The following is an 18,744-nucleotide window of genomic DNA, read 5'->3' on the forward strand; positions in this document are numbered from 1 at the left end:
ACGTCTTTATTAGAGAGTCCATCAAGAGCTAACAGTGAGTGTTTGATTTTGGACGGATATTTGTTTAGGAGTGACCGCTTATGCATACCACGCACTTCCCTTTGCGATTTTCTTGTCTGGGAGTTACATCCAAGGGGGTTCGCGGGTCATTTCAGTCGTGACAAGACCATTGCCTTAGTGGAGGATAGATTTCATTGGCCAAGCCTCAAGTGGGACGTGGCCAAAATTATAGGGCAATGTCGTACTTGTCAATTGACAAAGCAGAGGAAACAGAATACAAGATTATATACACTTTTACCAGTCCCATTCATCCCTGGCAGGACATCAGTATGGACTTCGTGCTTGGACTTCCCAAGACTACTCGAAAGCATGACTCCATATTTGTTGTCGTGGACCGTTTCTCTAAAATGACCCACTTCATTTCTTGTTCTAAGACATCCAACGCATCTCATGTTGCCAAGCTGTTCTTTAGTGAGGTCGTCAAACTGCATGGGTTATCAAAAACCATAGTGTCTGACCGTGACGTGAGATTCATGGGTTACTTTTGGAAGACACTATGGCACATGATGAATACTAGGCTCCAGTTTTCTTCTGCCTACCACTCTCAGACTGAGGTGGTTAATAGGAGCCTAGGGAGTTTACTTCGATGTTTAGTGGGGGAGCATACCAGGACATGGGACGTCGTACTACCCATAGCCAAGTTTGCATACAATAGTTCTGTCAATAGGTCCACAGGTCTAAGTCCTTTTGAAGTCGTTACTGGTTATAAGCCTAGGAAACCTATTGATCTTATCCCCATGTCATTGTCTCATAGGCCATCAGAGTCTGCAGAGTCTTTTGCGCATCACATACATTCATTGCATCAAGAAATCAGGCGAAAGATCACTACTAGTAATGAGCATTACAAACTTTCTGCAGACCTACATAGACGTTTCAAAGAGTTCAATATTGGGGACTCTGTGATGGTCCGTATCAGGCCCGAGCGGTACCCTCCAGGGGCCGTTCGTAAGTTACACGCGCGTAGCGCTGGGCCCTTCAAAATTATAAAGCGAAACGGTCTCAATGCGTATGAGGTAGATCTTCCACCTTCCATGGGAATTAGTTCCACATTCAACGTGGAGGATCTAGTTGCTTTTCAGGGACCCACTGATACTTTGTCCAGCCCTTCGCCCACCCATCCTGATGTCCCAACCTTACCCTTTGATCCATGGCCTCTTCCCGACCTTTCATCCCAGCCTCTGCCTCCCATACCTAGCCTTCACACACCCAGAGAGGAAATAGAGGATATCTTGGACCATGAGATAATTTCCACGTCGGATGGCGGGTTTCAGAAATACCTAGTTAAATGGAAGTCACGCCCAACTTCGGACAGCGCGTGGCTCACTGAGGAGGAGCTTCAGAGACTTGATCCAGACATCCTAGAGCGGTTCAGGAGTTTTATTTCGCCAGTGGCGAAATCTTCGCAGCCGGGGAGAGTTGATGAGGACATCGTGCACACGCACGCCCGCACACCACCACCCCTACGCACGTACGTACGCAGAAGGAGGACCCCACCATCGATCTGGCTCGATGACGACGTCCAGGGAGGGCCTCCTATCTAGAAGACAAGTTTTGGTTCAGAAAAGTGGCCCGATAGTCAAGAAAAGCCCACCATGGGATCTCATGATCGTGGCCCACTCGTCGGATTGGTTTTATATTTTAGGTTTTGCTTATTGTTATTATTTAGAACATCGTGAACGCTTTAGATTTCCTTGTTTGGTTTTTATTTTAGTTTACTTCATCGCCAAGTAATAGGTGTTGCACATAGTGCGAGTTTTTGGATATATGGATCTCCCTATAAATAGGCACCCTTTGTAGTTATTTTCATTCATTGAAGTTAATAAAAAAATTCCTGCTTTATTTTTCTGCTCTCTTCGTGAGTTGTGGAAGAATTCAAAAGTGGGTGCGAAGCCCTCCCTTTTCGAAGGGCTAACTACCGTGGTGCGAAGCCACATCGATCCCAATTCACCCCCATCTTCCATCATCTTTTTTTTTTCCATCTTCCCCCACCATCCGTACTTTGAATTTGTCCTTTTGTTGCATCAGATTTCTTCATTGAAGCGCCGCAGGCGAGCTGAAACTTCGGCGGAGCACCACGCACAAACCGTACATCGGATCGAGCTGAAATTTGGAGGTTTTGGAGTCCATCCCTGGCTGACCAGGGCCAAGGTGGCCTTTTTCTGAATAGTGGGCCCCACACACGTGCGGCCGGGATCACACGCACGTCCGTTTGGGCCATTGTTGTTGTCCACACGCGGGATCATCTTTTGGCTCAGGTTTTTATCCTCTTTTATCCTCTCATAGCCATTTTTTCATGAATCCTAACCCTATATTACATGATCCCTAATTGATTTGCCCCTTTTTATCACCTTAGGGTTCCTTGAATTGAAATTAAGGAATCCCTTGGATTAGGGACTGATTTTTATGCATGAGTAGTTGATTTTATTTCCCTTTGACATTGTTTGGTTTATAATTTTATTGGTCCAGTCCTAGCCTGTGTCGGCTTGGACCCGCATAGATTCCCCTTTAATTGAATGTTTGGATTTTCATGTGGGATGTGGAATTTGTGTGATTGTTTCTGAATTGGTGTGATCTAAGCCTGCAATCTTGCATATCATATTTAATTTTCCATGTCCTGCATCACTTCTTGCCAAGACTCTTAACTAATTCTTCATTTTCACTACCATTGTCACTAAACTTGCACTTCATATACTCTATTTTAGTCTAACTAATTTTAAATCCTTTAGATTCTAAAGCACCCCTCCATAAACCTAGCTTTATGTTTACGCCCTCCTTCGTCTTGTTAACCAAAACTATGTCATTTGCAAACAACATACACCATGGGAACTCTACCTACAAATGCCTCATAAACTCGTCTATGACCAATGCAAAATGGTATAGGCTCAATGTCAACCCCTAGTGTAAGCCTATAGTAATTGGGAACTCACTTGTCATCTCTACAAGTAGTCTTCACATCTATTACTACTCCTTCATACATATCCTTAATCATATCAATATGCCCTCTTGAAACTCATCTCCTTCCCATCACCCACCATATTAACTCTCGAGGGACCCTATCGTATGTTTTCTCCAAGTAGATAAAGACCATGTGGAGATCCTCCTCTCCCTATATTTCTCCATCAATTGTCTAAGTAGGAGAATAAATTCAATAGTAGACCTCCCTTGCATGAAAACAAACTGATTTTCTGATATATTTGTCTCATACATTAGTCTTTGCTCAATCCCTCTCCCCCAAAGTTTCTTTGTATGGGTTAGAGCTGTACACGGGTCGAGTTAGCTCGGTTAGCTCGCTCAACTGGACTCGGAAAAGCTCAACTCACCTCTGCTCGAAACTAGATTCGAACCGAGTCGAACTGGTTTTTGGAGCTTGAAAAACTTTCGAGCTAAGTTAGAGCTTGCTCGAGCTCGACTCGAGTTGGCTCGAACCCCGACTCAATTTGACTCGGATCGAATCGGCTCGATGACTTAGTCATTTTGATCTTGATGTTGCTCGCCGAGTGTTTGATGAAATGCCTCAACGAAATGTTGTTTCTTGGACTGCCCTCATAACAGGGTACTCCCAAAATAGGTATTCGAGGGAAGATTGAAGAAACAAAAATAATAATAATAATAATAATAAATAAATAAATAAATAAACTTTACAGTATAGGATTGCCCTCGTATCTTAATCTTGATGCTGCTCGCTGAGTGTTTGATGAAATGCATGCAAAGTGTTATTACCGATTTGCATTCGAAGTGTGGGAGATGGAAGATGCAATCTATGTGTTTCAAAAAATGTCGCACAGGCTCGAACTCGGCTTGAGCTGGCCTAAGCTGTTGACCGAACCAAGCCAAGTTGGCCAGTCAGGCTTGAGGATGTTCGACTCGTGTACAGCTCTAGTATGGGTCATAAGGTTAATCCCAATATAGTTAGTGGTGCTCTGTATATTGCATTTATTATTATAAATAGATAGGTACCACAGCACTTTTCCACCATTTGTCTTCAATCTTACTAAACAGCATTGTTAACCAAAATAACCCAGTATCCCCCATGCACTAACGAACCTCTACAAGTATACCATTTGGTCCAAGTGCCTTTCCTGTTTCCATCTTCCGCAAAGCTTCTAGCAAATGCCAAAGTTCGTGGCCTAGTGCTTGCGGAAGGGTAAAAGGTGAAGATGCTATATGGATTGTCTGCTAGTATAGCATATGTTAACAAGACTTGTCGGCACAAGACGATAGATCTCTGGCATGCACAGTGGGTCCCCTTTTTTTTTTTTCAAAGTGACGATTTTATTAAGAAGTCGTTCCAAAGGAGATGGAAAAGAATACAAAAGCAAACAAACAAAAAGAATTACAACCCTAAAAGGGCTAGAAGGACAAAAGTGTCAAGATCTTTCATCCCAAAGGCCCAATCGACCACCCACGTCACAAACTTCCGAACAACCAAATCAGTAGATTCAGATTTGTTTTCAAAGTATCTTATATTTCTCCCACCCCAAATAGCCCATAAGACTCCCGTGGCTACAAGACGCCACACCATCTTCCCATCTTTAGTGACACCCCCTTTATGCCAAGCCACCAAGAAGTCTGCAATCAAGCCCTGCATCACCCAACATATGTTGAGCTTGAAAGTGAAGAAATCCCAAATCACCCTTGAGAGGGGGCAATGCATAAATAAATGATTTATCAACTCTACATCCCTCTCGCACAAGATACAAATATTTGGAAGCACTAGTTCCCCGTTTTATGAGATTGTCTACGGTTAACACCCTATTTCTCCCAACTGGCCAAACAATAGTTGCAAACGTTAGGGGAGCCCTGTACTTCCAAAATCTGAAGTTGTGACTTGGCGGCGAGGAGAGGAGGTAAGCTTCTTGTAGAAAGAGCAAACAATGAAACTTCCCAAAGTATGGCTCCGCGACACCATAGAATCCTCGAAAGATTCTTCAGACCAAGCTAGAGAGAGTCTTTCCAAAAGACTAATCAATGTCTTAGCTTCCTCATCCGAGAGGCCTCTTCAACAAAGGGGAGGAAACCATCGTCTCATCATATCTACTAAAGCACAGGGCCATATCAACTATAAACAACTAAAAGACTGTGTGCGTCGGGTGCCAATTTAGCAAGGTGCACAAGTTGTCGTTCAAAGAGTCGGAGGCATTCACTCAGATATATCTAAGAGAGTGTACTTCAGATATCCTAATCCTAAGAATGTATTTATGGTCTCTGAGTTTATGATTCCTTCTATCCCTATGTTTCTAAAGTGGTTGTCATTTAACAAGTTCTAAAAATAGCTTTCTCACCTTCAATTGATTCCACTATCCTTGACCAATACCCTCTACTCATCACTTATAATGCATCTAACATGATCCGCACCCCTCCTCTCTCATGTTTGCATGTTTTGAGACATCTTTATCACCTCTTGTCCCAAACAATTGTAACGATCGTCATAAGCCTTAAAGTTAGCCTCACTTACTACTTTATTAGCAAGCTTTTTGGCATTTCTATTTTGTTCTAAAATTTCCTCGTCTCAATTCTCTTTCCGGGCTTTGAAACTTGAACCTTTATCACTAATAGCTTTTTTTACATCATTACTCTACCACCAATTTTCCATATATCAGTGGTTTTTGCCTCTAGCTACTCCTAAAACATCTGTTGCTACTTCTTATTGCACTCAACCATCTTATTCCACAAAACATTACTTCTTCCTCGACATTCCACTTTCCTTCTTCCGTCAATTTATTGCTAAATAACATTTGTTTTCACTTCTTTTAAATTCCGTCACTTTGACACCTATTAATTTCACTCCTTTTCTTTCATCTCTTAATGTAAACATCCAAACCATTAACCTAGATTGAGGGGTCAAACTCTCTCATGGTATAGTTCTTACATATTAATCATACAAAGAAATCTATCTAGTTTGTATATGACCCACTTTTGGAAGGTATTAAATGTTCATCTCTCTTTTTAAAGTATTTGCTTGTTGGAACTAAATCGCATGCCATACTGAAACAAATGATCAAATCCCCCTTCTCATTCCTTTCCCAATACCATATTCCCCATGTTCATCTCTTTTTTCAAAGTACATGTTTATTAGAGCCAGATCATATGCCATAGCAAAATCGAGGATAGCATCCCCCATCTCATTCCTTCTCCCAAAACCACATTCTCCATACACCCTCTCATATTCCTTGCTCTTTTTCCTACATGACCATTTAAGTCTCCTCGTTTAAATATCCTCTATCCGTCTAAAATTCCTTTCATCAGTCCGTCCATAGCTCCCAGATTTGTTTCGTGATCCTATCCTCTTAACTCTACCTGCAGCGCACATACACTAAAAACATTGATCATCCCCTCTCCCAACACAAGTTTTATTAATAAAACCCAATCAATTACACTCTGAACATCTATAGCTTTATCTTTTAAATATTTGTCCACCATTATCCCTACCTTATTTCTATTATTGTCCTTTCATAGATACCAGAGTTTATAGCCATCAATTTCTCTAGTTTTTGCCCGTTTTCACTTAGTCTCCTAAATGCAAACTATGTTAACTCTCTGTTTCATTGCATCTACTAACTTCACACTCTTACTTGTCAATGTTCCTACATTTCTAGGTTGTAAATGTAAATTTGCATGACAACTTAATCTATCCTAGGAGTATAGAAACATAATTTCGGATCGGAAAAAAAAACCGATCCGAATTACAAATGACACATAACAGACTGCAAATAAACCATAATCCGATCATGGGATTTGGTACACAAAACGTAGGCAGGGTTGGCAATTTAAGTAAACATTAGTACAATCATGTTTCAAAATGTCTTTTTTCTTCTTCTTTTCTTCTTTTTTTCTTTTTTTTTTAGATGTGGTGGATGTTACCAGCACTATCTTTTCTATATGAGGAAAGGCCAATACAACTAGGAGGGGGACATCACAACCTTACCTCCACATAAAATCTCAGTTAACTCTTTCCACCGTGAGAGGAGATTTGTCAACAACACTACCAGTTTGGAGAAACTACTCATACAATCTTATTTTAACTCTTTGCGCCAAAAGTGACAAGTTTAAGACTACCAATGCATACGCACCCATAAGCCTCCTTTACATCATTAAGAAAACTATCTGATTATCCGTCCCCATTCCTCTGTAGTTGACCTCTCTCCCTCTTTATTTGGCGCCATCCCATTCAAGAGAAATGTGATGGCTACTCACAGGACAAGAGTAAAACCCTACACTCCACAAATGTGCCAATGTGAAACGCATGCCAATGGATCTGGACAGTTCATCATGTGGGCCCCACCATACATTTGTAATGGTTATCAGGCGGATCAAGTCATTCGGTGAAGCAGACGACGGGAAAGAATCAACCAACGGTCTACATTCAACATAAAAACAGCACCCCACCTGATGATCAAACCGCGGACACGTTCAAGCCATTTGACATACACAACACGGCCCACATGACGAACGATCCAGATATCCTACTATAAAGGTGCCCATCGGTTAGCCAATCCACATGCGAATGGGAAACAACCAACATGAATTTCATCGTCCTATAGCAAATTGATGATCGTTCCAGTTTAACTTGCGATCCAATCACGACATTCTTGGATTCATGTCCAGAAAAAGCAAATGAATTTATATCAGAAAATTCCCTCTTTTCGTCTTCCCCTCTCTTTTTTCCATTTTTTGTAGTAAATCAGGTATCAAAAGAAATTCCAAAAAGAAGATAGGAAGTGTCATGTAACTACGAATAGGAAAACATGAGGTAACTGCAGATCATGCCATCTACAAAAGGCAGGAGAAGGGACGGCTGAGATTGTTTACCTGATGGGGCATGGCCTTCTGCAGAAGGCGTTTGGCAAACATGGCCTCTCTCTCTCTCTCTCTCCTTCTTTCCCAAAAGGCAGTGGAGATTCAAATGGAGGGTGACTGTTGTTTTGTTTTGATGGTGGAAAGGAAAGGCGAGAAATGAGATGAACGGTGGATTTTGCGTTTTGTTCTTCTCGTTGAATACGGCGACTCTTTCTACTTCCAGAAAAAGCTTTGATACTCTGGTAGAGTGTGATGGTTGATACACATGCATTTAGAAATTAATGAGAAATTGCTTAGGTGGAATATTAAGTAAACTTTCCAAATTCTGGGTCTCAGCTTAGATGTATCAAAACCAATTACAGTTATTTGCTTCTCATATCATTGGATTGGAACATTTATTGGACGGTTAAAACTTAAATGCAGCCCACGGTCCTTTTTCAAAGTGTCCATAAATCGGAGGTTAGGATTGTTCCACCAATCTGATTTTGGACCTGTGACTTAGCAACACTGAGATTCAAAATTTATACGGTTCAAAATGATTTAATGAATGCTGAGTGTATAAAATCCAGGTGCCTGAGTATCAAGTGTCACGGAAGCCGGAGTATCAAATAACTACCCTTCTTCGGATGAATCATCAATTTCAGGGTGGACCATTACACCTGGTTAGTTTTTCACCGCTTAAAAAATGGTGGTGACTCTTCAACCGTACACATTGAATGGTTATAAGGAAACGCAGACCGTCCAAATCGATTATGCAACTATGGATGGATCATGATCGAAAAGAAAAATCTGATGAGAAAATCTCAACCGTAGATTTTCGCTTTGAATTCAGACCATTATTTTTTGCTACTTTAAACCATTCCACTAAATGGATGTTTAGAATCTCTTGGTCAGTGTGATTTCAGACATATGATCCATCTAAAATGGGACCCTCAATTTGGATGGTCTGGATATTTGTATATCCGTTCCACATGTGAGGAATATCAGACACCACTATTTTAAAAGTGGTGCTGATTTAACATTGGAGTTTCGTACTACCTTGCTCTTTTTCTTTTTCTTTTTCTTTCTTTTATTCATTTTATTGAGAAAATTAGTGTATGCGCTTGTAGAGTATAGAAATCGGTAATCACGCATCTACCACACTCCAGACCTTCTAAATCATGGATTCCATTGCAGATGGGTCTTGACCCAAAGTGATATAATGAAGGAATGACCGTAGGTTTCCTTTTGGTGTCCATCTGATGAATGTCTGAAATGAAGATATTAAGCAGCCCAAATTCGACAATAAATTTCAATTTTTTGGAGTTCTGATGAATCTTATTTTTTGGACCAACGCCATATGAAGTATTTTACATGACTTGGACAGTCTGGATTGAAGTATTCTTATGTTTCAATTACAAATCTGCGTGCGTGCAAATGGATCTTCGTACACTATCGGAGTATATGTAGTTTCAGGTTCGCGGGGACGGCCTAAGAGCGCCAGGTACGAAAGGTTGGATGGCCGGTCTCGTTCGGCAGGGAGCGGATTAGGTGCGGCCCAAGCCTCACCCAAGACAGTGCAGCCCTTACCGTGGGGCCCACTTCATTGTATATATATGATATCCACTCCGTCCATAAGTTTTTAAATATAAATTTATTATATTAAAAAAAATTGAAACAGATAAAAATCTCTAGTGGAGCACAACTTATGAAACAGTCTTGGTTGACCATTAAAAAATTCTTATGAGCCAAAAAAAAAATTTGGATCAAGATTACATTATTTTTTACCTTTATTCAGAATTTTTTTGCATCATCAACAAGTTGGATGGAAAATAAAAATTAAGAAAACATTATAGTTGTCCTTAGGAAGTTTTTAATGGTGGATCATTCAATAACAACTTTTTTGTTATAGTATGGTCCACATGAGGTTTGAATCTTCTTAATTTTATGGATCATGTATTAAAATGATCTTTAAAAACGGATGAACGGAGTGGATATAAAATAAATAAATCAAGTTGGGCCCCATGGTAAGGACCGCACTGTCATGGGTGAGGCCGGGCCGCATATAATCCGCTCCCTTTCGGCAGGCGAAAGTAATACGAGGAATGCTGGTGTGAATCGCGCGAGGAGAGCTCCAAGCGGCCATTCCTCGGAAGCGTGCGCAGCATCATACGCACGTGCAAGATACGTGCAGGTCATTAGGTGGGGACCCGGACTGCAGACTGACTATGAGTAAACTCTGTGGAGCCGTCGTGATGTATGTTTCTCATCCACGCCATTCATCCGCTTTAACGGCTCATTTTAAGGCATAAGCTTAAAATCGAAGCATGTCCATACCTCAAGTGGACCACACCACAAGAAAAAGTGAAGATAATGACATCCGCCGTAGAGATCCTCTTAGGCCCACAATGATATTTATTTGTCATCATCCAATTAGTTCATAAGGTCATGCAGACATAAATAAAAGGAAAATATTGATCCTAAACTTAGTCTGCAAAGAAGTTTTCAACTATAGCCATTTAATTCCTACTTAGACCAATATATATATATATATATAGATGATATATACAATATATATATATATATATATATATATATATATATATATATATATATATATATGATACCAGACTTAAGAATATACAATATAGGTAAACTCTGCTTCCATCTCTTTCAATTCCATTTTAAATAGCCCAAGTTTTGCTCATCCCTTAATCCAACTTGGTACCATTATTTTATTTTATTTTTTTCTCTGTTCCCATATATTCATGGTGTTTTTGTATTATAAAACTTAAGCTTTTATTCTCCATACCAAGCTAAATGTTTTATTTTTTGCTTGGATTCTGGCTGGGCCCAGAATAAACAAATCGGGCCGGGCTCAACCTAGACAATTTGGCCCACCACGGACAGGGGTCGGACATGGACTATGGTTCAAAATTGTGGGTTGGGCTTAGACAGAGCCTGGCCCAGCCCTACCCTAACCCGGCCCATTGACACCCAAATGTACTGCCCCATCGAGACTCGGATTCGATAGTGGCCCCTCAAAAACCCAAGTCTCAATAGTAAATAGTGCTTTGGGCCCTACCATGATTTATGTGTTTTATTCATATTATCGATCCATTTTTCCAATTCGTTTCAGGGCATGAGCCCAAAAATAGGGTAGATCCAAATCTCATGTGAACCATACCACAAGAAACAGTGGTGATTGAATGCTCGTTACTAAAAATGTATTAGGGCCCATGGTACTGTTTGTCGGTATCTAACCCGTTGATTATGTCACGTAGGCATAGATAAAGGGAAAGCACAGATATCAACTTAATCTAAAACTTTTATGGCCCCCGATAAGTTTTTAATGGTCGGAGTTCAATCACTTGTTTCTTGTGGTGTGTTGAGATTCAGATCTGCCTTGTTTTTGAGCTAGTATCATAAATGAGCTGAAAAAATAGATGAACAACATAGATAAAACACATACATCATGGTGGACCCCATAACACCGAGGAAGATCTAAAGCTCAAGTGGAATACACCACAAAAATGTGAGGATAATGATGCACAAAGTTGAAATCTCTCTAGGGCCCACAATGATTTTTATTTGCCATCCAACATGTTCATAAGGTCACACCCACCCGCATGAAAGGAAAACACAAATGTCAGCTTGATCCAAAACTTGTGTAGCCTCCGTGAAGTTTTCAATGGCTGCTGTTTAATCCCCATTGTTTCCCATGGTGTGGTCCCATCAAGCTTGGATCTGCCTTATTTTTTGGGCTTATGCTTGAAAATGAGCCGGCGAAATGAATGGATAGTGTAGATAAAACACATACATCACAGTGGGTCACCAGGTAATCTGCCTCCATGTGAATTGGTTTCCCATCAAATATCCTTTGAATCTCACAGCTCGCTTTAGTAATTGTGCTTTTTGAATCATGGATTACTAGGCCCATTATTTTGCATCTCTTTCATTATTACAAGCACTATCTTTTTTGCCTCCACATCTTACAATGCTCATGCATATTTGCAAGTGAAAATTCTCACCATTGGATAAAGCTTTTGAAACCTATTCCAAGCAGAAGAAAATGGGAAATGGATATGTATTACAAAATTTCTTATAAAATTGAATTTTACAAAATAATGTTTCTAAGAATAATTGTGGTAGGGAGGGTAAGTTTCAAAGAATGAAAATTGCTCTCATTTGTTTATTGAAGTGATGAAGTTAAAATTTGTGAGGCTCATGTTGTATGCGTGTGATATGCAACCACAACAATGGATCTGGAGCTCGGGCGCTTCGTTCCATAACTCCACACATAGATTGTTTCTACACATATCAATCTTGTGATGGTGGCATAATTTATATAGGTGATGCTAGCACATGTAAAATTGTGAGAATTAGAGATGTCATAATTAATGTGTTTGATAATATCATATGTATACTTTTTAGTATGCGACAGGTACCAAACCATTGGAAGAATATTCTATAATTGGGAAAGTTCAATGAAAATGGTTATAAAATTTCTGATGAAAAGAATGAACTGAAATTTATTAAAAGGGCGATGGTGGTGTCGAAAGGATGGTTAATAAGTGGTTTATATTGTTTGATTGGAGATATCGTGGTTAGTGATGTTATCGTTGCCGATGTCGTAATAGACTATGCTACAATCTGACATAGGTGGTTGGGCCACATGAGCAAGCAATGACTAAAATATTTATTGATTAAAATTTTCTTTTTGATTTAAAGTATATTAATTTAAATTTTTGTGAGAATTGTCTATTTGGAAAGCTCCATAGAATTCTTTTTCTTTCATCCATTACAAAAAATAAGGATATTTTAAATTTAATTTATTCTTATACTTAGGAAGCTTTAGTCGAATATTTAAGAATTTTGAAGTGCTTTGTTTTCTTTATTAACAATTTATATAGAAATGTATGTGTTTATATATTAAGAAAAAAATTTGATGCTTTTATTTGTTTATTCAAGTTTAAAGTAATAATTGAAAATCAAAATGAAAAGAAATTAAATATCTAAGAGTTAATAATGGAGGAGAATACACATTGAAGGATTTTACGCACACACACACACGCATTTGAGTATGGTATTGAGAGGCACTTCAAGGTCATTGGTACTCCACAACAAAATTGAGTTATAGAACGTATGAACTGTATAGTTAGCGACCGTGCTAGGAACATACTGAGTTTGAGTAGGCTCAAGCAATGTTTTTGGGTGGAAGATATTAATACGACTTATTACTTGGTAAATCATTCTCCTACAAATTGTACTAAATTATAAGATCCATAAAGAGGTATGGTTTGAAAAATCAATTAATTATTCGTTCACTCGTAGTTTTGGTCATGATGCTTATATATGGAATCCGAAATAAAACAGGACTAAGCTGGATGCGAGATATTAAAAGTGTGTTTTTCTTTGTTATGCATATGAAATAAAGTGGTACAGATTATGGGACCCTACTATTCACAAGTTAATGATTAGCCTAGATATGACTTTTAATAAAAGAAATTTATATGACTCAATCTAAAGGATTTATTGAAAAAAATAAGAATAATCTAGTTTGTCGGTTGAAAACATTGTTTTACAATTTGAAGTAGTGTCAAGGTAATGGTACAGGTGGTTTAATTCATTCATTATGAGCTTGAGATTTCAAATATATGAAGCAAACCATTGTGCCTGTATTTGTACTTTGATAATGGTGGCTTTATTATCTTGTTATTGTATATGGATGATATGTTGGTTGCAAGTACTAGTAGAGATACTATTGCAACATTAAAAGTTTATTTGACGAAGAAATTTAATATGAAAGATTTGTGTGTCATTAATCAGGTTATTGGAATCATCACAATTAGAGATAATAATAACATGAAAGTTTGGATAACTTAGAAGGGATTGCATTAAAAGAGTTTTTTGTTGTTTTAACATTCACAATTCTAACCTAATCAGTAAATACTCCATTGCGGCATGTTGGCTGAGATTAGTGTCTTGGCACAGAAGCGGGAAAGCAAATATGTATCAAGTACTATATTCATTAGTGGTGGGGAGCCTTATGTTTGCCATGATATGCACCATACTAGACATTGCACAATAGTGTGAAAATGTCCCTATATTAATCATCCCTAGTAAGGAGTCTCGAACACCAGACCTCATGCTCTGATACCACTTTGATGCAGGACAATTAACCACTTGCTCTAAAAGCTCGAATTGATAGAGCATGGCAAATTAAACTCTTTTATTTCATAGCTCAGACCCCATATCGCATGGGTTAGAACCTCTGTTGAACCCCCGTTGTGGGCCCTACATTACATGGGTACTACCTCACACAAGTAGAGCCCGTCTCATACGGGCAGCCCACCCCGAGTATGCCCATGCATCCCACAGGCCACCTCACTCGAGCCCTATATGAAAATACCTCTACATTATAACCAATGTAGAAATCATTAAACTGCTGTAAAGTGGATCTCTAGTTACTTGAATGGTACTTTTGGAATGATTATTTGTTATAGTAGCCAAAATTTAGAATTGGTTAAGTTTCTGAATACATATTTATGGGAGATTGTGATAAAAAAAAAGAACTACTTCATGTGATGTTTTTTCTCTAACCAGCGATGCAGTTAGATAGAGTTGGATATCAAGACCGCAGTTAGTGGTAGCCTTGTTTACTACAGAAGCAGAGTACATGTTACCTATATAAGCATGCAATGAAGCTATTTGGTTTAAGAGGTTATTAAAAGAATTTAAAATTCAAGTAGAAAATTATGGCGATTTATTATTGCAATCAAAGCGTATTACACTTGGTTAAAAAATCAGTATTTCATACTCAAACCAAACATATCGATGTTCAATATCACTTTTTTCGTGACGTGGTGGAAGATTCTCAGATCTCATTGCAGAAGATTCACATCGTCAACAATGTAACAAACACGCTGACAAATCCTACTGCAAGGAAAAAGTTTGTTTGGCGCACGACTTCTCTTGGGCTTGTTGTTACTTAGCTAATTGTAACGTTTGAGTAGTTGTTATTAGGAGTGTTTTATACACTTTTATAGAAACTAGCCTTCAAGTGGAAGAATATTATGGCGGTGATAATTTCTCATCATGACACATTTCTTAGTGAGAGATGTCTCACTCTCTTTCCCTCTTCTTCTCTCTTTCTATCACTTTATGTGTACAACCATACGTACGCCCATGTACTATGAAGCATAGTTGGAAGGGGCTTGGTTATATGCTCTCCTGAAGGTGTGGTTTATATATAGGAAACTATAGTTAGAGAGATGTATTCCATTATATCAATCTCTTAAGGTATTCCTTGGTGTGAGATTCTTTATACAAGTGGGAGAGAGGTAAACATAATATTTTTGTTTTTCTTGTTTCCAGTGAAGGAGAAAGCTCCATGTTCCTACCCTATGAAGTATGTATATTGTCGAACCATGTAAATCCTTTGTGCATCTTGTCTCTTATTTTAGTTTAAACTTTTTGACTTTTATTTAACCATTTTTTCTATTTTGGCTTTACTTATATTGATCACGTGCGGGCATTTTTTTCGCAATAATCTACTTCACAGTGGATAGATCATTTATGCCAAATATTTGATGGTATTATCTTTTAGTTCGGGGTTTCTTTCTTTTCTTTCACTACTAAGGTGATTTGTTGAGCTATTGCCCTTTCTTTTTTAGAATTAAAATATTTGTTGCAATCAATTACGACGTTCATTAAAAGAGCGTTATGTATTTCAATTATTACTAGTAGATATGGAATTTGAAATTGTCCATAAACTTGGATTATTCTATAAAATAAAAAACTATTATGCCAAATTAAGTATGAATTAAGAAAACAAATAGGGAAAGAAAGAAAAATCGAATTCAAATTATCTAAAATTGTAATTAGTCATTTATAAGGTGATGTTTACATGACATGAAGCTAACTTGTTGAGTTAGAAGATCTGAAACCTTGTATTCAAGAAGGTACTCATCAAGTGCAAATGATAAAATTTTCACTTTAAAGAAATTATGTTATTTAAAATATAATCCTTTGAACAAGATGTCAGAATCATGACCTACACATGACATTACCCATGTGGGTAGTGGAATGGACGATTTTGATGATTAGAATTGACATAAGGCGGGCCCCACATGAGTGAGTGTATGGTCTTTGGATACATCTATGGAGCATTGAAATGACTTGAACTTTTGAGTTTCTATATGGCCCAAAATCCTCTCTATGGGGAGAGGCACAGTGAAAGATTCTAGCGCCCATCAACCTTATAAATATAGGGGTTTCGGTCCCCTCTTCAATCATGTGATTCAAGTGTCAAAAACCCCCATCGATCATTAGTGAAACGAAGTGGAAGATTTTGAATCTCAAGTCTCAATCCATGTTCTTCATGCATTGCATGGATGGTGGTAAATGATTTACATTGTAAATGATTAACCAGTAAATCATTTAAAGGCTTTTACTTGGCTTTAAGTTGTAAATGATTTGCTAGTAAATTAATTTCAATGTTTGAATAGCCTATAAATGATCTATATCCTGTAATTGTATATTTACACTTGAGATAGTTTAGAGAGGTAATTGAGCAAATAATGATCAAATTACATATGAGAGTGAATGTTAGGGTGGATCATTTGGTTAAGCCCATCTTAGAAAATATTAGGGTTAATCCTCACATAAAACTAAAAATTAGGCGAGCCATCGAAGGGGGCCCATGAATTCAAGTGCTCTTTTATAAGGCTAAACAATTGCATAGCCAATTAAAAAAAAGAGCCATTGCACCCTCTTTGTTTGCAAAGCATTTACTGGCAAATGAAATCACGTATTTTTATTAACAAATGAAAAGGGGGCAAAGTTAGTAAATTATTACAAGTAGTAAATAATTTATTAGAAATTCAGGGCATCCAAGCACAAATAATACATCATTTACTACTTGCCCCATTTACCACTATCCAAACAATTCCTCTGTGAACTTCCACACAAAGTACATAGTGGATCAAGCACACACCATTAAATCCAAATCCCTATGGACATATGCATAGATTCAACTTCTACAAGTGGTATTAGAGTTCGAGTGTGCATTTGACATGGCGGACTTGGTATTTTTTTTTTTTTTCCAAAGCCCTATTTCTCTCCTCTCCATCTTTGGTAGCACCAACCATGGTGGGTATAGTCGTCCGTGGTTGCGACGCTAGGAAGTCAACTTCCATGTCTATGGCCTAAACCATAATCATGGTTACCTCAGCAGGCCTGACACAACGACAGTCAAGTTTACCGTCGTTGTTGGTGCTATTAATGTCAACAGTAATGGTAGATATTGTTATTGCAGTGAATAGAAGGAAAAAGAATAATGGAGGAAGATGAATAGTTGTGGACGCCGTATGCTTTGTGGTCCACCCATAGTGCTGGTGTCCCTCAATGGATGAATGAATACTGAACTTAGGAGGAATTGCAAGGCCCTTATTTGTTTGATGCACAGGATTCTGTACATGTGGGGCTGTGGTTTGGACCACCTAACTTTTGATTTGATGTGATGAATGCTGACTGGGGCTGCCTTAAAATCTAGGCATGGTGTCCAATCAGACCGAGCATAGGCTAATGATGAAAGGTTTGGCTCGGCCCTTTGGCCCAATCCAACCATCAAATAAGCGAGCATTATATAATAAAGATGGACAGTTTTAAGACTATTGGTAGTTACCATCCACCATACATGTGACAGTTGTTGGATTTGAGTCATATTTGAATGATCCAGTTCATTTATATGATGGGACTGTCCTTGATGGAGGATGCTCAAAAAAGAATTCTTTAACCAGGGCTGTCAACAAGATGGGCTTGGATTGGTCTCAGCCCAGATTTTGAACTGTTTTGGCCTGGCCTGTCGGAGTGGGCCTATTCAAAATTCTCATTTTGTGAGGCCAAGCTCAGCCCACTGACACCCCTACTTTTAGCTAGAATGCCTTTAAGCCATTGATCATTTAAATCCTTTTCCTTATAGGGCTGCCCTAAAAGGGACGCAGATTGCCTACGGATGATGCATATAGAGGTGGCTACTAGACAGTGCTCCGTGGCTCCACCATGATGTATGTGCTTTATTGTCTCTGTCCATCTTTTTTCCTGGATCATTTTAGGGCACGATCCAAAAAATGAGACAAATACAAATCTCAAGTGGACCACACCACAAGTAAACAATGGTGATTGAATGCCTACCATTAAAAAATCCTAGGGTCTTGTCAACTTGATTAGGGTTAGGGTGAGGTCAGGGAAAGAGTCAATGCAAAGGATCAACTAGGACTAGGCTAGCCCAATCGAGCTTGTCCTTACTAACCTTACTTGAAGGCGAGCTTGTCCTTACTAACCTTACTTGAAGGCGTTAAGGTCAGAAGAGGGTAAAGACGGCTTCAATAACAAAGGTGCTGAAAATATGAGATATCTTTTGGATAACACACATTGAAGGTAAGGCTGTCAGTTTGGATTATTGAAACATTTCCAAGAATATCAATGGGACAGATTTGGACCATTGGGTCTCTGGGCTTGACTTCCTTTACAACTCAGGCCAAGCCGGTGCCAATTTTTCGGGAGGTCTCCTAGTGCCAACTCATCTTGGCCTTAATCATTTTCCGATGGTTCGAGCTTTTAGAAAAAGTAATTACTTGATATGGTATTAGAGCAGAATATCTTATGTTTGATTTCAATAACAAAATAATAGAAATATTCCAATGATTGTTAAGTTCTTACGGCTGACCTACTTTGAAACCGGGCCTAATATTAAACCCTTTTGTTTAACTTTCTCATCTTAAGTTGCATCTAAGAGCCCATTGGCCTGGCCTGTTTATGGTTTCAAGGGCATTTCTATAATGTATTCTGAATGGTGGGGCATGAATAATGAACAGTCAGGATCTTGCACAAAAGTGGTAGGAT

The 18,744-nt window shown here is 38.7% G+C and overlaps 1 protein-coding gene across 3 annotated transcripts in view; it reads right to left on the reverse strand.

Moving 5' to 3' along the window:
- The window catches only part of LOC131223597 (uncharacterized), a 92,091-nt gene extending 84,062 nt beyond the window's left edge, over positions 1-8,029 (reverse strand). For all 3 annotated transcript variants that reach the window (XR_009160575.1, XM_058219031.1, XM_058219033.1), the window contains exon 1: positions 7,870-8,029. Coding sequence is in view for 2 of the 3 variants with exons in the window: in XM_058219031.1 (XP_058075014.1) it covers positions 7,870-7,911 (42 nt within the window). In the remaining variant the exon portion in view is untranslated. The remainder of the gene's footprint in view (positions 1-7,869) is intronic.
- Positions 8,030-18,744: the final 10,715 nt, after the last annotated feature.

Source organism: Magnolia sinica, chromosome 13 (assembly GCF_029962835.1).
Source record: "Magnolia sinica isolate HGM2019 chromosome 13, MsV1, whole genome shotgun sequence".
Classification (NCBI taxonomy): Eukaryota; Viridiplantae; Streptophyta; class Magnoliopsida; order Magnoliales; family Magnoliaceae; genus Magnolia; species Magnolia sinica.